Here is a 22,864-nt window from a genome sequence, read left to right on the forward strand (position 1 = left end):
GGGGTGGGGGTGGGGGGTGTGGAGGGGGTAGAGAGAGGGGTGGGGTGGGGTGTGGAGGGGGGTAGAGAGGGGTGGGGTGGGGTGTGGAGGGGGTAGAGAGGGGTGAGTGGGGGGTGTGGAGGGGTGGGGTGGGGTGTGGAGGGGGGTAGAGAGGGGTGGGTGGGAGTGTCGAGGGGGGTAGAGAGGGGTGGGGTGGGGTGTGGAGGGGGTAGAGAGGGGTGGGTGGGGTGTGGAGGGGTAGAGAGGGGTGGGTGGGGTGTGGAGGGGGTAGAGAGGGGTGGGTGGGGTGTGGAGGGGGTAGAGAGGGGTGGGGTGGGGTGTGGAGGGGTAGAGAGGGGTGGGGTGGGGTGTGGAGGGGGTAGAGAGGGGGTGGGGTGGGGTGTGGAGGGGGTAGAGAGGGGTGGGTGGGGTGTGGAGGGGGTAGAGAGGGGTGGGTGGGGTGTGGAGGGGGTAGAGAGGGGTGGGTGGGAGTGTCGAGGGGGTAGAGAGGGGTGGGGTGGGGTGTGGAGGGGGTAGAGAGGGGTGGGGTGGGGTGTGGAGGGGGGTAGAGAGGGGTGGGGTGGGGTGTGGAGGGGGTAGAGAGGGGTGGGGTGGGGGTGTGGAGGGGGTAGAGAGGGGTGGGGTGGGGTGTGGAGGGGGTAGAGAGGGGTGAGTGGGGGTGTGGAGGGGTGGGGTGGGGGTGTGGAGGGGGTAGAGAGGGGTGGGGTGGGAGTGTCGAGGTAGAGAGGGGTGGGTGGGAGTGTCGAGGGGGTAGAGAGGGGTGGGGTGGGGTGTGGAGGGGGTAGAGAGGGGTGGGTGGGGGTGTGGAGGGGTAGAGAGGGGTGGGTGGGGTGTGGAGGGGGTAGAGAGGGGTGGGTGGGGTGTGGAGGGGTAGAGAGGGGTGGGGTGGGGTGTGGAGGGGGTAGAGAGGGGTGGGGTGGGGTGTGGAGGGGGTAGAGAGGGGTGGGGTGGGGTGTGGAGGGGGTAGAGAGGGGTGGGTGGGGTGTGGAGGGGGTAGAGAGGGGTGGGGTGGGGTGTGGAGGGGGTAGAGAGGGGTGGGTGGGGTGTGGAGGGGTAGAGAGGGGTGGGGTGGGGTGTGGAGGGGGTAGAGAGGGGTGGGGTGGGGTGTGGAGGGGGGTAGAGAGGGGTGGGGTGGGGTGTGGAGGGGGTAGAGAGGGGTGGGGTGGGGTGTGGAGGGGGTAGAGAGGGGTGGGTGGGGTGTGGAGGGGGTAGAGAGGGGGTGGGTGGGGTGTGGAGGGGGTAGAGAGGGGTGGGTGGGGATGATGTTGCGCGTGTTGTTTTTTAAACCCAGCAGAGACCCCGACGCTCACCGAGTCTCATGGCTTCATTCATTAATTATTTTTCTTCAGAGTGGCAAGTCTACGCAGGAGGATCTGTGTCGTCGTGCGGGTGTGTGTGTCCACGCGCATTGATCGTCACTGGCCAACACCAGTGACGATTATCTGAACCGGTCCTGGGCCTCCCCTAGGTCGACTCAGCCTCAAATGAGTACCTGGTGCAGTGTGTTAAAACATCAGCACCGGGGAGACAAAGGCGGCCGGTCGTTGTGCTGGCCACCCACCCGCTAGCGAGCCGTGCTGGCCTTCATCGGTGCTGCTACTTTTAACAGATGTCCAGTAGGGGGTGAGAACGTCACAACAACAACAACACAAACACACGATCGGAGTGCAAGGTATAGGAATGGTAAACAAATCGCGTAAAATATACAAATATAACTCTTTGGTTCTTTCGGTAAAGTCACGTAGAAATGAATAAATATATAAATATCTCAAAAGAATGACGTTTCGATTGCAACACAATCAACCGTGTCTCTGTGTTGTCTCTCTCTGCGTGTGTGTCTGTCTGTGTGTATCTGTGTTGTCTCTCTCTCTCTCTGCGTGTGTGTCTGTCTGTGTATCTCTGTGTTGTCTCTCTCTCTCTCTCTGCGTGTGTGTCTGTCTGTGTGTCTCTGTGTTGTCTCTCTGCTTGTGTGTCTGCCTGATGACGACTGCTTGTGTTGCAATCGAAACGGCGTATTCTATTATTTAATGAATTTTCTTTCCACGTGACTTCACCGAAAGAGCGATTCCTGCAGTCACGAACGCTTCAAATACAAATAGAACTCAACCATGTTTTTTTATTTCTCATCAAGTAAGGCCCGCTGGGCTGTCAGCTTCTTTTTCAGAAGCGACCTTGGCCCCGGCAGTCTGTTGAAGGCGCCTGGTGATGCGGGGTGATCGGTGTCTTTGTCTCGTGCGCTCGCGTGATTGTTGTCAGCCCTGGCCTCTCGGAGCACGGTCAGGGCGAGCAGCATTTGCATCCCCGGGTTAAACGGTGGAGGCAGGAGAGTTGGAATCTGTGCGTGGACTGCGATGTGTCCGCCGCTGTCGATGAGTGTCGGCACGAACCGTGCGAGCGCTGCGTGTGCGCGTCTGTCGTCGAGCGATACGCACCCAGCACGTGCGTGGCGCGGTGTCGTTTGTCATCCGCAAGTCACCAGCTCTTGAGACGAAGCAAAATGAATGGTCATGTAACTCACGAGTATTCTTTGGGTCTTTCGGTAACGTCACGTAGAGAGGTTCAAATAAAATAACAAAAAACTAAAACTACGACGTTTCGATCGCACATAGCTACGTGACTTTAGCGAAAGACCCAAATAATCTGAATTCCTGCAGTCACGAAACCTTTCAGTCAAGATTGAACTCGCACCTGTTGTAAATACACTCTGTGTTGAACGCGCGCCCTGTTGTAGCTGCTGCTGATGTTGCTGCTGCTGTGTGTGATGCTGTGTGTGTTCCATGCACAGTGGATTGAGCGGCGCAGTAAAGACACTCTCAGCTCACGGGGTGCCCTAATCGCTCAAGTGGGACCACGGTATTGGCTTGGCGGACGCCAAACGTTACAGCTCCAATTGAATTAGATCAAACGTGGAACGTAAATGAGAGCATTTACATAAAAAAAAATGTAACTGCTTTTTTAATAAGTGGCCTTGTTCCTTGACGCACTGTTGTTCAAAACAAATCTCATGGCGGTTGTCAAGGGGGGGGGGGGGCGTCTCGTAGCTTTGGTCACCGGAGGTGCCTTGGCCACCCTCCCCTGGTGGCCGAAGCTGCGAGTTGGGGCCAAAGCACCCCCCACAAAGGCGGCCCGTGCGTGGTGCTGGCCACTCACCCCCTCGTGTACCGTGCCGGCCTTCATTAGGTGCTCGCTAACAGCACTTGCCTCTACTGTCTGTTAAGGCTATACGGGGGATCTTTGTTTTGTTGCGCATTAGTGTAGGTGTAGTTATGAGCCGGTCCTGGGCCTCCACTAGGTTGACTCAGCCTTACATGAGTAGCTGGTGCGGTGTGTTAAAACATCATCACCGGGGGAGACAAAGGCGGCCGGGAGTGGTGCTGGCCACCCACCCGCTAGCGAGCCGTGCTGGCCTTCATCGGTGCTGCTACTCGCTAACAGAACTCGAATCGGAATCTGTTTTTTTCCTGCAGCAGGAATCCGATGAGCTTTTAAGATGTTTTTTTCATAGATGTCCAGTAGGGGGTGAGAACGTCGCAACAACACAAACACACGATCGGAGTGCACAGTATAGGAATGGTAATTAGAAACATTGTGTGCACACTGTGTATACAATATACACATACACACATACATCGTGTATAAAAGAGTTGCGATTGTATACAGAATAAATAATATACAATTTATAAGCATACACAATGTATAATATACAGTGTATAAGCATACACAATGTATAATGTACAGTGTATAAGTATACACAATGTATACATATTATACATCGTATACGCATGTATAATATACAATATATAATTATACATGTAATTATATATTGCATATACAATGTATATTATACATGATCCCATGACATACATTGTATATACTTATAAATTGTATAATATACAATGTATAAGCATACAATGGCAACAATCATCGGCCTCCCCCGCCCCCGCTCCTACTGCCAAAAATTGGCAGGACCCTCCTGAACAAGAGCCGCGAGACTCCGGGTCGTCAACAACAACAATCACAACAATCACAACAACAATCACAACAATGCCGCGGTTCAGCACCAGCCATTGTTGGGACAGCGGCCATGAGCCAGCAAGGCGCGCGTGCACGTTAACAGTACGCACAAAGACACAAGTCCCCCGTGTAGCCTCGACAGACTGTTGGGGCAAGTGCTGTTGGCGAGAGCAGCACCTAGGAAGGCCGACACGGCACACGAGGGGGGCCAGCACCACGCCCCGCCGCATTCGTCTCCCCAATGTTTACACACCGCACCAGGTACTCATTCGAGGCTGAGTCGACCTAGGCGAGGCCCGGAACCGGTTCGGATAATCGTCACCGGTGTTGGTGGCCGTGAGCGGGAATCGAACCCGGGGCTGGCGGGGTTGGTGAACGCAGCGCAGCGCTAACCGCGACGCCACCGCTCCCCACACCCACCCAGCCATGTTCGCTCCGCGCGCCACGCCTGCCCGACAGCACCGCGGCAACAAAGATCCCCCGTGTAGCCTGCGCAGATTGTTCGGGCAAGTGGCGTGAGCGGCACCGCATTTATTTATTTATTAATAAAGGTCGGTAAAGACGGCGCGTCAGGGAGATGCAGTCGCGCCCGGCCGCCTTTGTCTCCCCAGTGTCGTTGTTTACACGCGCGGCGCCAGGCACTCATTTAAGGTCGAGTCTACCTAGGAGACGTTGGGTAGAGGGAGGGACAGGTCTAGGACTGGCTGGGGTATCACTCGGGTCTCACGTGGCACGCACACGATGCATGCGGCACGCGGTCACCATTACTGGGCCGTATACAGAGACAAAGATCCCCCGTGTAGCCTGTAACAGACTACTGGGGCAAGTGCTGTTTACGAGCAGCGCCGATGAAGGTCGGCACCGCACACGAGGGGGAGGGGGTGGCCAACACCACGCCCGGCCGCCTTTGTCTCACCGGTGGCGACGTTTACACACCGCACCGGGTACTCATTTGAGACCGAGTCGACCTAGAGGAGGCCCAGGACCGGTTCAGAAAATCGTCACTGGTGTTGGTTGGTCGTGAGCGGGAATCGAACTCGGGTGGCAGTGGTCGTAGAGCAGCGCGCTAACCGCTACACACACGAACACACACACGAACACACACACGTACACACACGTACACACACACACGTACACACACGTACAAACACGCGTACACGCACACGTGTACACACACACACGCGTACACACACACGTACACACACACACACATACACACACACACGTAAACACACGTACAAACACGCGTACACGCGTACACGCACACACACACACGCGTACACACACACGTACACACACACGCGTACACACACACACACACACACGTACACACACACACGTACACACACACACGCGTACACACACACACACGTACACACACACGCGTACACACACACACGCGTACACACACACACACGTACACACACACGCGTACACACACACACGTACACACACACACACACGTACAAACACGCGTACACGCACACGCGTACACGCACACACACACACACGTACACACACACACGTACACACACACACGCGTACACACACACACACGTACACACACACGCGTACACACACACACGTACACACACGCGTACACACACACACACGTACACACACACGCGTACACGCACACACATACATGCGTACATACACACACGCGCGCGCGTGTACACGTGCAGTGATGACACGTGTACATGCGAAAACAGATCAACACATAAACACGGTCTCCCATACAGGCGCATAGACCATAGGACCAAGGTGGTGGTGGTATTGAAAGCATCCATTACTGAACACACGCGCGTGCACAACAGCAGCAGCGTGCGCGTGCACAACAACAACAGCAGCAGCACGAACGCGCCGACGCAGAGCCAACGCACAGAACGGATTGCGCGCGTTCAACGCGCCGCGCTCGGAGCGCGAACCGTGATTTGGCGCCGGTACCTTGGACGGGAGCGTCTCGCTGCTGCTGCTGCTGCAGCGAAGTCTCCTGCAGCCGTCGCAGCCGCCGCTGGCTCTCACTGCTGCTGCTGCTGACCGGCAACAGCGGCAGTGGCAGTGTCAGCAGGGAGGGCGTCAGGAGGGGGGGGGGGGCAGTGGTGGAGCGCCGCTCGCTGTTTGACGGCCCCGCGCGGCGCGTGTGTGCTGAGCGGCGCGCTGCTCGCGGGGTCTTTGGGGGCTGCCGGGGGGAGACAAAGACGCGCGGGGACACGCGCCGAATACCGAGTGGCTCCTTTGTCACGTGGCGTCACGTGCTGCCTACATCTCTCTCTCTCTGTGTCTCACTCTCTCTGTGTGTGTCTCTCTCTCTCTGTGTGTGTGTCTCTCTCTCTGTGTGTCTCTGTGTGTGTCTCTGTCTCTGTGTCTCTCTCTCTCTGTGTCTCTGTGTGTGTGTCTCTCTCTGTCTCTGTGTGTGTCTCACTCTCTCTATGTCTCTGTGTGTGTCTCTCTGTGTCTCTCTCTCTGTGTGTGCTCTCACGACGAGCTCGCGTTTCTTCCTTCGCGTGATGGTTGGTGTTCATCATCATCACCCTTCCGCCGTGTTCAATCCACTGCTGAATGAAACCTTCCCTCCTCCTACCCCCTTCGGTCATTTTTTTCTCTCGCACAAAAAGCTCGCGTGGAGCGGTGGCGCAGTGGTTAGCGCGCTACGCTGCGCTGTGAACCCGGCGGCCGCGATCAGTTCGATGACCTCCACGGTTGTTGACCCCGTGGCTAAGCGAGCGATATCTGGAACGGGCCTTGGCTGAGCAAGCCATTCACCAAGCTGCACTAACCAGCATGGTGAAGTATGGTTAAACAAACCCCCCCTACCCCCGCACTGGGATTGCAATCTGGGCGATGCACTGCCATAATTCATGTCTTCAATATTTATACGAGCTTCGCTCTATGGTTTGTGCTCGTGTTTTGGACCGTGTGACTTATTGGACGACTTTACTTAACTTTCACATGTTATGCTGCTTAGTGCAACCGTCTCATCGCCCCCATCCTGTGTGTCCCGGCTTCGCCTTAGCACAGCGACTCGTGGTGCTCTCAGGGACCCGCCCGTGCCTCGCTGGGTCACCTCGGGAGCCCGTCCCGTCCTCGCAAGATTACTCCCGCGCCCGTTACCCACGAGGATCCAATCGAGATTCCTCTCGTCCCTTGCCAATGTCCACACGTTGGAGAAACATTCAGGACTTGTTTTTATTCTTCTAACGACGACGACGATAAAAAGCGCCGATCACTCCCCGTTCCAAAACGTCGCAGCCAGAAAGGAAATTAAACCGCGGCCCTGCGAATTGTGTGCTGGGACATTGCCAAAGACGTCAGTGCCCCCCCCTCCCCCCGAAGCGGCCCGATAGAGCAAACAGAGCGCCTCGGGTGAAGTGAGACCGATGGTGCGATCTGCCTCGGTGAGGCCCGTGCATCAACATGTGACCCAGCCCCACACGCCGCGAGGCGCTGTCGCCGCGCTCACGAAATGCGACGGCGCAGCAGCAGCAGCAGCGAAGCGGCGGCTTCAAGCGGGCTGCGCAGGTCCACCCCGCTCGCTCAGCTCGAGGGGAGACACAAACAACATCAGCAGTGCCTGGAGACTGCTCAAATAAATAAACCTAATCGCTGGACTCCGCCCTTCGCAACCCCACAGCCCACTGGACGAGGTCGACATGTTCGTACGCTGGGGATGAGGCAGTGGTTCTTAACCTTCCCTGCAGAATTGCACCCATTTGGCTCTCAATCGTGACGAACATTTACAATGTTAGTAAATACATAAGGGGTTTGATAAACAAAGTCGTTGTACTTGACGATTTGCCTTCTAAAGAAAATCTGGCCACGTGTCGCACCCCCAGAGAGTGCATGCACCCCAGGTTGAGAAGAGCCACCACTGATTTAAGGCTTCTACAGAAACCGTATGGTGGGAATTCCCTCCCAACAAGCCCACAGACCTTAGCGGGCACCTCCACAGCCAGCAATGCAAATTGTGAAACATTAAATCATTCGAACCTCAGGAAACACTTGAAACGCGTGCGCAGGGCTAAATGGGCAAAATGTCAACACAAGCGCTTTATATATGAACTATAATTAAAAACAAAAGATGACAGCCCTTTGTTCACCCACTGCAGGGGTCAAGGGACCCCCCCCCCCCCAATCTATTTCCATCACAAGGGTTGTTTGACCATACTTCACCGGGCGGTAAATGAGGTGCCCAAGATGGGTTCAAGGCATCGTTCGTCACTGACGTCGGCTGTGGGCCAAGAGTCGAACTCGCGTCGCCAGGTTCACGGCTCGGTGGCCAACCACGACACGCCGCCGTTCTAATTATGGACGTGCAAAACAGACAAGAGCCCGCTGGGAATGTGTTTTAACACCACTGCAATATCGTGAATGCCGAGAATTGCTTAGCGATTTAGTTGCAGCCAATTTGTGCCGTGTGATATTTCCCACTTCCCTGTGTTGTGGTTATTATCTCACCAAGGACTGGGTCTAAATGGGTTTTTGCCAAGCGACACATTTTTGCTATTGTGTGTACGAATTATATTAAACAAAAACATATATTTGTACGATATACCAATGCGATGTGTGTGCATATATATATATGACGTAGACAAAGAAAATATGCACACAAAAAACATTTGTATAGTCAAAGTGTTTATTTCTAAATTACTCAAGGTTCATATTTTCTTAACAAACGTTTAACAAAAACGCCATTTAGCACAGCCGCTTTTGTATCACACAGAGGCAATAAAAATAATGAAGACACGCGAGACGAGAGGCTTGTGTTTTCACTGCTGCTGCTGATGTTGCAGGCAAGCCCTCTGATTGGCCAGGTGCAGCATGTCGCGCGACACCCCCTCCACCCGCTCGTGGTAGGCGTGGATTTTACCCAGAAGCCTTTCCCGTAGCTGTGAGAGAGAGAGAAAAATGGCAAAACGTTCACGCAAAAAAAATCGTTAACAACAAAAATGTAAAGTGCACGCACGTTACAATTAACGTGGTGATAACCGAATCGGGGAATCGTACGTTACAACGTATTCACATCGCACCTCGCGTTGAAAGCCAGTGGCAGCGAAAGCCTCCCCAGAAGGCACCCCGCCTCTCTCTCCACTCCCGGTCATGCTGATGTTACCCGTGCGTGAGTGTGCCCTCTGATGGGATCGTTGATATTGCTTCAATACATTCAGAGCCCCTGGCAGCAAGGGTCATTCGCACCCATTACACGGCGTTTAAGCCTCTAAGCCAGCGGTTCTTAACCTTTACTGCAGCCTTGCATCCCCCCTTTGGTTTTAAATCGTAACAAAAATTACGTTAATACTTGGGTTTGATGAAACAAAGTAGTTGTATTTACGTGCTGTGCTTAATTGGTGTTTTCGATGATTTTCCGTCTAAAATAGATCTGGCCACGTCTCGCACCCCAACAAAGGGCATCTCGCACCCCCAGGGGGTGCACCCCAGGTTAAGAAGAACCACTCTAAGCTGTACTCATTCCACTACTACTATTTTTATCTTGATTTGAAGCTTTCGTGACTGCAGGAATCCATTCTCTTTGGCTCTTTCGGTAAAGTCACGTGGGTAGAAAATAAAACGAATCACGACGTTTCGGTCGCAACACCAGCGTCCGCCACCTGACCACGGACGCTTTTTTATACCTACGTGACTTGATAAAAATAACCAGAGTACTATTTTTACTTTAGCAGGTAAGGCCCACTGAGCTATATAGCTCATTTTCAGAAGTGACCTGGCCACAAGTGGCTCATCGCATGGAAATTTAAAGCAGCCAAATAATCTAAACGCACATTGATTCTAAATGTGGAGGGAAAAACCGGAGGACCCGGAGAAAACCCAACGCAATGAAGGGGAGAGAACATGCACACTCCAAATATACAGGCGTGAGGGTCGGGATCAAACCCAAGACCTCCTGTGCACCATGCGAGGTAGTTAACATCTCCTCGAATTGAATTCTAATGAACCAGGAAAGATGATGGGTCAAGTCAACCCGCTGAGCAGGACGTGAGCCTGCAACACTGATGCTGCGGCTGGAGCACACGAAGCCACAGTGCTACTGGCCACGAGAGGACATCAACCATCAAAGGGCCCAATGTGGTGGTTGACGGGGAAAATGTTCCCATGGACCCCCACCCTTCCCATGGCCTCCAAGCAGCGATGTTGCCGTCACGTGGGCCCATGGGAGCAGAACCTGGGATACGGTAAAACCCGGAAGTGGCAGAGCCCCCACAGTTTTGTCCAGAATTGACAAACGGCGAGTTCGCTCTCGCGCTGTGACCAGGGCCTTAGCGGTGCCGGGCTCAGCGCTGTGACCCAGGCCAAGTGTTAGGAAGAGCTGTCCCGATTCACTCGGCCGATGAGTGCTGCTGCTGCTTAGCACCTCCATATCGGTCGGACTTGAGCCCTCCTGCAGCGCGAAGAGCAGCTGGTCGATGGTGGAGTAGGGCACCCACACGGGGGGAGCGGTGGCTGACAGGGGATCCTGAGAGGGATATGCACACAGACAAAGGTCCCCCGTGTAACCTTAACAGACTGTTGGGGCAAGCGATGATTGTGAGCACCTATGAAGGCCGGCACGGCTCACGAGGGGGTGGATGGTCAACACCACGCCCAGCCGCCTGTGTCAGAACTGGAGGGTTAGGGTTAGGCTTAGGTCAGAACTGGAAGGTTAGGGTTAGGTTACAACTAGAGGGTTAGGGTCATGTGCTGTGGGTCCTTTAGACCATTCCCACACTGTGGCCAAATCACCTGGAATGTGCTCAATGTCACATGTCAGAAGCACAGCAGGGCTGAGCTTCAATTGTGCTTGGATGGCCGACCAACATGTATAAAACGGATGGTGTAGGGTGGAGCTAATGTGGGACCAGAATCCACTGTTGTGCTGTACTTTGCTCACACGGTGTATGCTCCCATGCCTTCACAAACCCACACCGCGTGGTTGCGAGTACAGTGAACTGACCCCACGACCCACATATGCCGTGGGGAGGCCTTCATGTACGTACAAATACACAGAAGCAGCATGGAAAGCCAAAACGCCGAAAACGAATTGAATCTCGAGAGCCAAGCAGGCGACGGGGCCTGTGCACGTCCGTGTGCGTCTTCGTCTTTGTCACCGCACCTGGATGCCGAAGTAGGTGTGGCCGCTGCCCTGCACAGCGTCCAGCAGCTCGAGGGACAGCTCGGCCGCTTCTTCGAGAAGGTCGTAGCGCAGGTAGAGGCGCAGCAGCGCCGGCGTGTCGTACGCCTGCAGGGACACGCAAGCCCAAGCGTGGGTGTGCATGCGCCTGTGTGTACTGCGTGCGTGTGTAGATTGAACTCATTTCGCACCGTACGTAGACAACTGTGATAATTATCGGAGGTGTGGGGCAAAGACGAACTCAACACTAAAAGCAAATTTAATGTGACGAGTTTTTTGTATTTTTTGGTGTGCAGTCGTTGGTGCCCGGCTTCAGACTTGAGAACCTGGTTTAACCACAAGTGGCGCACGGCTTCAAACCCTGGCATCCCCGCAGTGCCAGGTTCGTGCTCCAACCCTTTCCACCACCTGGCCACCTAATCCCTTCCCATTCTTAGCACTGGTTGGGTGGCCAGCACCAGGGCCTTAGCGCACCCACGCACGCACCCACGCACGCACCCACGCACGCACCCACGCACGCACCCACGCGCGCACGCACCCACGCGCGCGCGCCAATGTGAACGCGGACACACCTTGTACACGTTGACCAGCCACGTCGGCAACGCGGCCCCGAGGGAGAGCAGCTTGCCGATGACCGCGTGATGGGCGCGGCGCGTGGGGTCGCCGTGCTTCTCCAGGTAGCAGGCGAGCAGGCGCCACGCCTCGTCCGCAGGGCTGCGCCAGCACACGCACGCACCAAGACGCCCCCCACACGCACGCACACAGACAAAGATGCCCCCCACACGCACGCACAAAGACAAAGATGCCCCCCACACCCCGTGGAGTCTTAATGAACTGTTGGGGCGAGTGCCGTTAGCTAGCAGCTGCGAAGGCCGGCACGGCACACATGAGGGTCGTTGGCTAAAACCACGACCAACCGCCTTTGTCTCCCCTGTGGCGATGTTTACACACCGCACCGGGTACTTATTCGAGCCTCAGTCGACCTAGGGGAGGCCCAGGACCGGTTCAGACAATCGTCACTGATGTTGGTTGGCCGTGAGCGGAAATCGAACTCGGGCCACCGGGTTCGTGGCGCAGTGCGCTAACCACTGCGCTGCCGAGTACACACGCGCACACACACACACACACACATGCACACACGCGCACACACGCGCACACACGCGCACACACACACACGCGCACACATGCACACACACACACGCGCACACACACGCGCACACACGCGCGTATTCTCGATACGCAATTTTGGAATCGTATTTAACACGCACCGACTTGCTCAGAAACTCAAGACGCCTTCTGGTGTCATCTGGCCCTACACCAATGGGGACTAGGCTCTAAAGAAAGCCGTCTCGGGTGTGGGCCAATCAACTTCAAGGACAGTGCATATTATCATCCTTATCAGAGTTGCTTCTTTTTGTTTGCTGTATTGACTACTTGTGTTGTGGTCATTGCAAACATGATACCTTGAATAAAGGTGTCAGTTTTGTACCAGTTAAAAGGGTAAAAACCTACCATTAGAAACTCAAGAATTTCTCATAAAATGGAATGGGACTTTATAGTGTTGTTCATTAGATACGTGCAGTGAGAAATGTCGGTGTGTCTTCTGTTCACCTGAAATGTGATTCTAGAATTGATATTGCAAGGAATCCCGAATCTAACCCATAACCGTACCAACTAGACTTCGTGATACCATCTCCGGAAGGGAGGGGCTGGTACAGCGCTGAAAGACGTGCACGCCGTTTCACCTGGTGGTCTCCTTCGAGTTGGAGCTGGTGGGTAGTTCGTTTAGAGATAGCCAATTCCATGCCTCCTCCTGCTCATCATCCACATCGTTCTGAAGCATCACACACCTGCATTCAAACACGTACATGAAAGATTGACGGCAAGCTCTTGTTGATCGAATTAAAGTTGAGATAACTTTTAAGCAATCTTAATTCATGCTTGAAATACACAAAAGCAAAACAAATAGATGATAAAAATGTGAAATACAATAATCGTCACACTGAAAATGTTATCGCGGCAATTTAGCTCTTCCTGTTGATAATGGACAGAGAGATATTGCATCGTGAAGATAACTTTCGTCTAAAGTTGTGCTGCTACTCGGTGACCCACTTAATTGAAAACTGGCCAACCTCATCAAAAGGGCTGCCAAAAACTTGCGCCACAAACCACAGCGGGAAGTGCTACTTACAAACGTGCAGACACATTCTGCTACGACAGCGAGCCCATTGGTTTCTGGACTGTAAACTAAAAAAACCCAAGGACGATTGCATTTTGGAAAGCGTCACGCGACCCATACTCGTGTGCGATTCTATTTCCGAATGTCCCGTTTCTGCCTGCTATGCAGGAGGTCGTGGGTTCGATCCCGAACCCGATCTTAATTTTGGAGCTTTCGTGACTGCAGGAATTATTCTTTGGTTCTTTCGGTAAAGTCACGTATAAAGATCAAATAATAAATTATATAATAGCATACGACGTTTCGATTGCAACACAAGCAATCATCATCAGGTATAATGAAATAGCAACATAAAATCTAACCAGAAAACTATAGACAGACATATAAGCAGACAGATATCAACATCAAGCGTTTGAGTATTTGGCCGCTATAAATGATCCACGTGACCACTTCCGTTGCCTTACCTGGCAACATGAAAATAGTTTAGTTTACTTTTAACAACCGTGCACATGTACGTAAGATGAACTTCTTTCGAACCGTGCTTGGACAACCGTGCTCATTGGAGGTACGGCGACGGTGTGGGCCCCGGGCCCGTACCATCGCACAGGCGACTCGCGAAGACGCCTTCCAGGCTGACGGGCACACGGCGGGGGACTCACTTGAACGCGAGGCCCGTGAACACGGCCTCCAGGCTCAGGCCGTGTGATCGCGAGAGGCTGAGCGCCACATCCATCAGCCCGGCCTGGACCAAGAGCGGCACCAGCTCCTCCGCACTGCTGCCGCTAGCTGCGGTATCGGCACAAAGACTAAATATCCATCCTCACTTATACAGAATCAGGGCCAAAGGGGCGAGGTAAATAATAGTCGTCATCGTTAGCATCAGATGGTACACACACTTGCTTCAAGGATCAAAAGGTTTCTGTAAATGAGGAGAAAACCCATCACAAACGGAGAATGCACGCAGGCTATGTTTTCTATTTATCTTTTATCACTTATTCAGAATTTATTGTTGGTTCTATGGAGGAAAAATCAATCTGGCGTCTCCTGAATCACGCCGGACTGGCTTGGCACAGCTGGTTGTACAGTGGAAAAAGAGGCAAGTGTAACTGTGCGTGTGCATGCGTGTGCGTAAGAAAGCGTTCCTACCAGACAAGTGCGTCACATCGGGGTGTAACTCCGCAAGCCGCAACCGCGCCCTCGCCAGGGACAGTTCACGCTGCACGTCTTCCACCTCCACCACCTCCACCCGGTGCCTCGCTGCACACACCGACAACACCATCAACACCATCGACACCACCAACACATCGCCACCACCAACATATCGCCACCACCAATACCATCGACATCATCGCCACCATCGCCACCACCAATACCATCAAGACCATCAACACCATCGACACCATCGCCACCACCAATACCGATCGTTGGCAACAGTCCCAACTTGCCCCAAAAAGTCTGTGAAGACTATACGATGGGGGGTGGGTGGGGGATATCTTTGTCTTTGTAGCCGTGGTGTTGGGGTGAGTGTCGTTGTGATTGTTTGCGTCGCTGGGCATTGCGCCCGTGTGGCCCGAGCCACGGTCACGGCGGTCGCGTCGGCGGTGGCTGCGTTCACAAAGCGAGGCTCACGCGGAGGCTGCACCGTCTCTCCGTCGTGGTCCCGCTTGGGCGAGGCTCCCGGCCTCTCGCTCTGCAGCGTCGGCACACAAGACAAGCGTGCGCAGGTTAGACGCCAGGTCAGGGCTCATTGCTGGCGACAGACGTTGCCACTGCAGGCGTCACCTGGCTCCAGTGCGAGGATTAAACTGGTGGCCGGTGCTCGGGGAAGAGCGACGTGAAGACAAAGTTGTCTTTTCTGCCGCTCAAGTCGTGGGGAGCGGTGGCGTTACGGTTAGCGCACTTAAGAGGCGAATGGCATCTGTTGTGGTTGTAGTGTGTGCGCATGCGTGCGTAGGGGCTTACGGGCGTGTGCGACGCGCAGGGAAAGGCGATCCAGGCGTACTTGGCCGGCGTGAGACGCAGGCACGTGAGGGTGAGCAGCAGCGCAGGCACCTGCTTGCGCAGCCCGGCCAGCGTGGGCAACTCCCTGCCCAGACGGCGGGCGTACTCTAGCATCACGCTGCTGGCTGCGCGCGCACGCACGCAAAAACAACAACGATCAAATTCACAGAAAATCCAGGCGTGCGATTGCAGCAACACCGGCCAGACCTTCAACCCCACAGCCGCGCCGCGAACTGACCTGAATTCGAGAACATTCAACCATGCCACCGCAGGGTTGCGGGCTTAACTTTTAACTGAGAATCAACGCACCGCAAATCAACCAGAATCCATTTCCTGGATAACTAAGACCCTTTCAAGTTAGGATTTATCCAGCCGTACGCGAGGGAGATTTTCCATGAAACGTGTGGTTGGCGGCGATTGCGGAACGGAGGAGCCGGTCGGCGATAGTGCCGCGCTGGAGGTAACCGGGGTGACGGTCGTCGAGGTGAGATCGACGGGGGAGGGGGATTGCTGCCGAGCACCGCACCCTTGCGCAGGTTCTTGCGTCGCACGTGGAAGGCGTAGAGCAGCTCGTAGGTGTTGTGGGAGAGAAGGTCCACGGAGCGCGCGCGCTCCTCCAGAATACCCACCACCTGGCACACGCACGCACGCACGCACGCACGCACGCACGAAGATAACAAAGTTCCCCCACGTGCTGTTGGCGAGCACCTACGAAGGCCGGAACGGCACACGAGGGGGTGGCTGGGCCAGCACCACGCCCGGCCACCTTCGTCTCCATAACGGTGATGTTTACACACCGCACCAGGTACTCATTTAAGGCTGAGTTGACTTCGGCGAGGCGGAGGACCGGCTCAGATAATCGCCAATGGTGTTGGCCCCGAGTGGGAATCAAACTCGGGTCACCAGGAATGTAGAGCACCGCTCTCCACACGCACGCACAAAGCAGCATACAGAGACACCAATACCAATACAACCGCCGTTCGCCACTAAGTGACGGTGACGTCACCACGGCGCCTGTGCCAGGCCAGGTGCACACTTAGAGGCCACGTGAAGTGTCGAAGGCACGTTGACAGGTCACGGGACAGACCCAGCAGGTGCCATGGGTTGGCTGACTGAGATGAGTGGTAGATGCACCACCAGCTGTACCCCCTTGCTGTGCGTTAAAATGCACGTACGGGTGCACATCCCCTCCACTCATTCATTATCATCACGGGGGACCCCACAATTGTTGACAGTGGCGGCTCACTGGCTGGCTGCCGTCCAGCTTGCCTGGGCTTCCTCAGCAACTGTGAGATGCAATTTGCATGAACGACGCTACAGACAAAACTAAACATTGTTATTATGACGAATACATAACGCAAGTTGCAGCGCAAAGCTCACGCACAGACTGAAACGCTCACCACCAGCACGCGCACACACGCACTTGCTCAAGATATACAGTGCACAAATACACGCAAATATACACAAATATACATACGCAAACGTGCACAGGTGCATCTGTTACCTCAACTAAATAAACGATTGCGAGAACCGTAATTCGTCAAAGGTACGACGTGGTGGAGCAGTGGCATGGCTGCGAGTCGAACTCAGGTCACCGGGGTTCAGACTGCAGTGCGCTCACCACGGAGGGAACAGTTTAGGAAGCAGAGCGCCCAAGGGGTGGAACACCCGCGGCTTTGCGAGCCCCTGTCGTGTGCACGTGCACTGAACTTCTTTCACCCCGTACGTAGCCAACCGTGCCAATCGTAGGTGCAGGGGTACACAACACGCACGCTTCGCCGCCGCTAGGCCACGGTGACCGCTGTGTTTGCCGTGTCAGACGAGGCGCCGTTGCCGAGTTTGATTTGTCGTGCGTGGGGTCGGGTCGCCGGGGTGCGTAGCAGTTTGCGTTGCGATTGGCACCTCTCCCTCCAGGTCCTCAAAGGGCAGACTGACGATCTCGTACAACTGCGACCGCTCCATGAGCCGCACGATCAGGGCCCGCAAGCAGTTCTTCCGGCTGCCAAACGCAGGCGAGTATGCACACCACCGCATTCATCATACACGTATCTCAAACATACGTCATACGTATCTCACATCACCAGCACTTCGTTGAAAGAAAATTCTTAATTGAAAGCAATTTAACAACACGAGGGGAAGAATGACCAAGTGGAATTCGGCTAAAATTCTATACGAGCAAGATCATAAAAAAGTGTCTTAATACTTGGTACATATAATATATCTGTGTTACACAATGAGCCCACGCCAAACACATTTTTAGGATATGTATACACTTTAAAACTCAGTGCTGTGCAAGACAACCCTAATCTCAAAGATAAACGCGTATGATTAGGGTTGTCGTTGTTGTTACGGCATTTGTGACGACACTGATGACCGCCAAAACCAGCTACAGGTGACTGCCAGCTGCGACCTCGAGAACCCAACAACTCTGGTTCCGTGCTCAGACAAGAGCCACTGGCGGGTCCTCTCACCCAAAGCCACCTCGGTGACATCGTCAAAACATTCCGTTGACAGAGGACAGAGGAGTTTGCGTTTGCAGTGTAAAGCGTTCTCTCACTCTGCGGTGTCCACGTTGCCCATCATGCACTGGAACGCCTCGGCGTAGTGGCCCAACTCCAGGTGCTGCCGGAAAATGCGCGTCTGCAAGGAGGCCTGCGGGAACAACGGCCGCCGTTGTCAAGCCGAGGCCAATGGGCATGTGGCAGTGTTGCATGGCAATGTTGGCTACCTCGCCTAGTCTGCAGGAGGTCGTGGATTCGATCCCAATGCTGACGCCTGCTGCTGTATATTTGGAGTTTGCGTGTGTCCCCGTGGTCGCGTGGCATTTTCTGAGGATCCTCCGGGTTTTCCCCTCCACATTTATAATTAACATGCGTTTAACATTTAAAGCTTTCGTGACTGCAGGGATTCATATTTTAGCTAAAAATGTTCTTGCTGTAGTTTTTACACCTGCTGATGATTGCTTGTGTTGCAATCGAAACGTTGTGAGAATTTGTATTGTTTTATTTTTATTATTTTATTATTTCCCTTCTACGTGACTTTACTGAAAGAACCAAGAATATGCGTTTAAGAGGATTTGGCAGACAAAAATTTCCACGTGAAAAGCCACTTGGTTAAACTATGATTTGTGGCCAGGTCGCTTCTGAAAAATAACTATATAGCTCAGTGGGCCTTACCTGGTAAAATAAAAAAAAAATTTAGTTTAGTTTATCTACGGGAAGTCTCCAACTTACGAACAGATTCTGTTCCCAAAATCCATTCTTAAGTCGAAAGGTTCGTAAGTCAGAACACAATAATGTACTGTATTTAAATGTACACATACGGTCAGCGTTCAAAAATGCGTTACAGTTAAACAATAAAAGGGAAACTTTGTTAAACTCATAAATAAGAAGAAATATTGTAGATTTGCACATAACGCTGTAAATAGTTCTGCGGTTCAGTTCGAAAGTGCAAGTTTCCTTGTTTGCAAGTCGGATGGCTAAAAAATAAATAACTTGTGGAAGTTCGTTTCTAAGTGCGGATGTTTGTAAGTGCGGGCGTTCCTAAGTCGGGCACTGCCTGTAGAGGCAATCTCGATGTCAAGACTGGCAAATCACAATGTGCAATGACTATCAGTAGCGCGACGATGCCAGGACTAAGTTAATGAACGTCACGCATGATATCATTTGCAGAACATGCAAATGATATGAAGTGTCAATTTCAATGGGAAAAAAATACATTCATAACATGGAATACAATTTTTATTTTAAGTACAAAGAAAGTCACATTTAAAAATAGGACAATTAAGGTTTCAAGTGCTTGTACTAAGATGCCTTGGCATATATTGGAGGATGCCATATCAAAAATAAAGAATTATCATTATCGGCAAATGCATCTATATTTGGAATGCGCGTGTTTGTTGTGTCTGTGAGTTGAAGTGAGTGATGGTGTGTGCGTGTGTTGATGTGTGTGCTTGTTGGGGTGTGAGTGGTGGTGTGCGTGCATGCCCAAGTGTGTTTGTGTATTTCTTGTGGTGAGTGGTGATGTGTGTGTGCGTGTTGAGGGTGCGTGTGTTGAGGTGTGTGTATGCCGAGTTGTGTGTTTGTTGGGGTACGATTGGTGGGGTGCTATTGGTGGGGTGCTATTGGTGGTGTGCGTGCACATGTGTGTGTGTGCGTGTTTGTTGTGTCTGTGTGTTGAGGTGAGTGGTGGTGTGTGTGTGTGTTGATGCGTGTGCTTGTTGGGGTGTGAGTGGTGGTGTGCGTGCGTGCCCATGTGTGTGTGTGTGCGAGTTTGTTGCATAAGTGCGCTCGTACAATGTACGCTCCATCCCCCTCGGTTGCCGTGGCCACAGCCAGACCAGCCACGTCGATCACCTGCTCCGCCAGCTGCAGGTTCTCAAGCAAACGAACCACCTGCGACGCGTCACGGAGGGGAGGGGGCGACATCCACAGTTACTGAGGAGGCGCAACTGACAGGAAATCTATCAAGTCTCACATGGGGTAACAACCGCTGTGAAAGAACATCCCCGTCACTCCCCCTGCCACCCAATACAATCCCGGATCAATTTAAAAATCCCACGTTGCCCGCCATCTTTCTGTTGGACTCGCCCCTGGCGACCTCTCTCCCTGTCATCTCACCACTCTATCACCACCCGCAACCCCTTCACTCACTCTCCGCTCGAGCGAGACACCAAAGGCTTTCTATCAAAGCCCCCACAGAGTTCATCTCCGCCCAGTGAGAGGTCGCTCAATTTCCCTCTGCTGCCACCAAAGTCTGGAAGTACCCTTTCCCCAGCCGCCTGCGCTGTTGACTCCTGGCCCCTGTTCACATCCAAAGGGCTCCGGGTCTGTGTTTCTTGCTTTCCTCTGCCTACGACCGTCTTTTTCTATCGGATCAGCCCACCGTTTCTGTACAGCATCTTGAGACACGGTAGATATTGTAAACTGTTCCTTAGTATGCTTAAAATAAACTATACCAAGCAATGTCTAAACTTCCTTCACTGCTGCTTCTCAGCATAAACTCCCCATCCTCATTTGAGTTCTTCCTTTTTACACTCAACATAGCTGTAATCGGGTAAAACACAATTCTGGTAAATGCTAACTTACAGAGCCATGAACACAGCGCCTTTAATGTCCACAACAACAAAAAACAACAATCCTCTAGGTCAGGGGTCAGCAACCTGCGGCTCCGGAGCTGCATGCGATGGCTCTCTTTAAGGAACTGCTTCGTGACGCGTTTTTTTATTAATGACCACCACCGTCTCTCGTATTCACAACGTGCATTGCGGCTCTTCTTGTTATTTTGGTTGCCGACCGATGCTCTAGGTGCTTTTTTATTGAATGCCACTTGGAACAGGGTGCCAGAGGAGTTGGGGCCGAGGAGGGCGGGCGGTCACCTTGCTGAAGTACTCCATGCGAGGGCTGCAGGCCGAGGGCTGGGTGTCGAGCGAGAGGAACTTGCGGAGGAACGGTTCCTTCTCCACCTCCCCGGCTGCCTTGCCGAAGCAGTCCACAGCCTGCATGGGCAGGCACGAGCACAACAACAAAAGACTCAATCTCCCATTGTAGTCTCTCCACAGATTCCTCAGAGCAAGCGGCATCGGCAGCACAGACCACGGGTGACCCAGCGCACCTTGTGAGGCTCTCCACAGACCAGGTAGGACTGCCCGAGCAGGAAGCTGCGCGAGCCTTCGTGGGCACGACACCAGGCCTCCAGGAGGTTGCAGTACCTCTGGTGACAGAGACGTGCAAAGACAAAGTTCCCCCGTATTACTGTGAGGGGCAAGTGCTGTTCGCGGATGGCACCTATGAAGGCCGGCACGGCACACGAGGGGGTGGGTGGCCAACACCACGCCCGACCGCCTTTGTCTCCCCAGTGACGATGTTTAAACACCGCACCAGGTATTCATTTGAGGTTGAGTCGACTTAGGGGAAGCCCAGGACCGGTACAAATAATCGGCACTGGCGTTGGCCTTGAGCGGGAACCGAACTCGAGTCGCCGGGTTCGTAGCGCAACGTAGCGTTAACCGCTACACTACCGTAGACACAAACTGTTAAAACGATACAAAAGCGAGCGATGTATTATCGCGCAGGTGAGCATGTGCAGGTGTGCAGTGTGTATTGTCTGTACAGTGTGTTACAGTGTGCGTACAGTATGCACACGTGAGGTTTGCACCTGCAGCTGCGTGTTCTGGCAGTGAAGTGACAGGAACTCGCCAAAAATGAATTCACCCCCCAGCGGCCACCTGAGGAAACGTTAAGGAAAAAGGGGCAGTACATGCAGCAGCAGCAACTAAAGCGACAGTTTCCACAAATCCTCAGCGATTGCACCACCGATGCTCCCGTTAACACGCACAACTAATACAGGCAGACCCCGACTTACGAACGCCCGCACTTATGAACGAGCTTCCATAAGCTATTCATTTTTATTTTGACATTTTATAACCACGACAGTAAACGCGTATGTTGAATTTCTTTTGCATGATACGGAGCCAATCGTGCTAATCGGAGGCTTATTAAAAGTAAAAAGCCTCATTTTTTTTAAGGAGACCTTACAGAATAACGCAATATAAAATGAGGTATAATTCAAGAGCATTGGAGGTGCGGTACATCATTGTGTACATTACTGCGTTCCGACTAACGAATGGGTCTCGTGAACGGAACCTGTTCGTAAGCCAAGGGTGAGTGGGGGGGTGGTGCAGCCCCCCGTACGACATCTCCCCATCTCATTTTCCCGCAGCTAATCATAACTGGCCCGCCGACAGCCGGCGGGTTGAGGCCAAGAAAAGGATGCAGGTCGTGGAGGAGGTCGGCCACGACGGCGGCCGACAGCTGCGGCCAAGTGAGGCAGCAGGATCGCGGGGCCCGGGCCGACAGGGCCCTGGCACGCGACGACGAGCCGAGCAGCAGCTCCGTCAGCACCACGGCGCAAGGACCTGGGGGCGGAATTTGTGGGGCGGGAGGGAGGGGGAGGGTGACGGGGAGGAAAGCAGAGAGACCATCTCTCATCCTCGCAGCAGCCGGCGGCTTGTGGCTCGCCGTCGAACAAAGGCGGTAACTGCGACGCGCTTTCAGATGCGCTTCTGTGGCCGTCTGGAAGGCTCCTTCCTTCCGATATTAAGATGCCACTGGAGCTGTGAACTTTTAAATCGTCTAGATTGAAAACTAATTTCTTTAGAACTGTTTTTTGCGTTTAGTTTGTCCCCCCCCCCGCACCTCCGATTAGCACGGTTGGCTACGTATGGTGCGAAAGAAGTTCAACATCCATACATCCATACATGAAAGCCTTACAGAGTACGTCGGAGGGCGAATGTTGTAAGGGAGCTCCTATTAATAATAAATTGACATCAAAGGAGGAAAATAATTGAGAACCGGAGAGAGACAACTAGAGAGGCATTATGAAATAGGTGGTGGGGTCTTAAATAAGTCTCCAACAACTGCGAATTCCCAATCGCCAAGGGCAGGGCATTCCAGAGCCTTGGCGTGCCATGCCGACAAAATCTCGGTCAAGCCAGGCTCGTAGCCTGGAGCGCGGTCAACGTTGGGTAGGGCACGATTCGACAGGCC

General features: G+C 53.4%; 2 protein-coding genes across 4 annotated transcripts in view; both read right to left on the bottom strand.

Moving 5' to 3' along the window:
- LOC144727886 (midkine-B-like) overlaps positions 1-1,320 on the bottom strand; it is a 4,708-nt gene extending 3,388 nt beyond the window's left edge. The window contains exon 1 of the mRNA XM_078607023.1: positions 1,311-1,320. Within this exon, the coding sequence (XP_078463149.1) occupies positions 1,311-1,320 (10 nt within the window). The remainder of the gene's footprint in view (positions 1-1,310) is intronic.
- A 7,312-nt stretch (positions 1,321-8,632) lies between these two features.
- Positions 8,633-22,864, bottom strand: part of NUP160 (nucleoporin 160) — a 34,519-nt gene continuing 20,287 nt past the window's right edge. For all 3 annotated transcript variants that reach the window (XM_078607093.1, XM_078607092.1, XM_078607094.1), the window contains exons 20-36: positions 22,092-22,233; positions 21,474-21,543; positions 20,931-21,029; positions 20,695-20,814; positions 19,613-19,711; positions 17,875-17,969; positions 17,220-17,316; positions 15,844-15,949; positions 15,279-15,442; positions 14,946-15,006; positions 14,463-14,573; positions 13,976-14,102; positions 12,886-12,990; positions 11,713-11,854; positions 11,123-11,248; positions 10,385-10,486; positions 8,633-8,903 (exon numbers count right to left, since the gene is read on the bottom strand). In XM_078607093.1, coding sequence (XP_078463219.1) covers positions 8,784-8,903; positions 10,385-10,486; positions 11,123-11,248; positions 11,713-11,854; positions 12,886-12,990; positions 13,976-14,102; positions 14,463-14,573; positions 14,946-15,006; positions 15,279-15,442; positions 15,844-15,949; positions 17,220-17,316; positions 17,875-17,969; positions 19,613-19,711; positions 20,695-20,814; positions 20,931-21,029; positions 21,474-21,543; positions 22,092-22,233 — 1,886 coding nt within the window. In that variant the 3' untranslated portion in view covers positions 8,633-8,783. The remainder of the gene's footprint in view (positions 8,904-10,384; positions 10,487-11,122; positions 11,249-11,712; positions 11,855-12,885; positions 12,991-13,975; positions 14,103-14,462; positions 14,574-14,945; positions 15,007-15,278; positions 15,443-15,843; positions 15,950-17,219; positions 17,317-17,874; positions 17,970-19,612; positions 19,712-20,694; positions 20,815-20,930; positions 21,030-21,473; positions 21,544-22,091; positions 22,234-22,864) is intronic.

The sequence above is a fragment of the Lampetra planeri genome, chromosome 27 (assembly GCF_965212315.1).
Source record: "Lampetra planeri chromosome 27, kcLamPlan1.2.h2, whole genome shotgun sequence".
Lineage (NCBI taxonomy): Eukaryota > Metazoa > Chordata > Hyperoartia > Petromyzontiformes > Petromyzontidae > Lampetra > Lampetra planeri.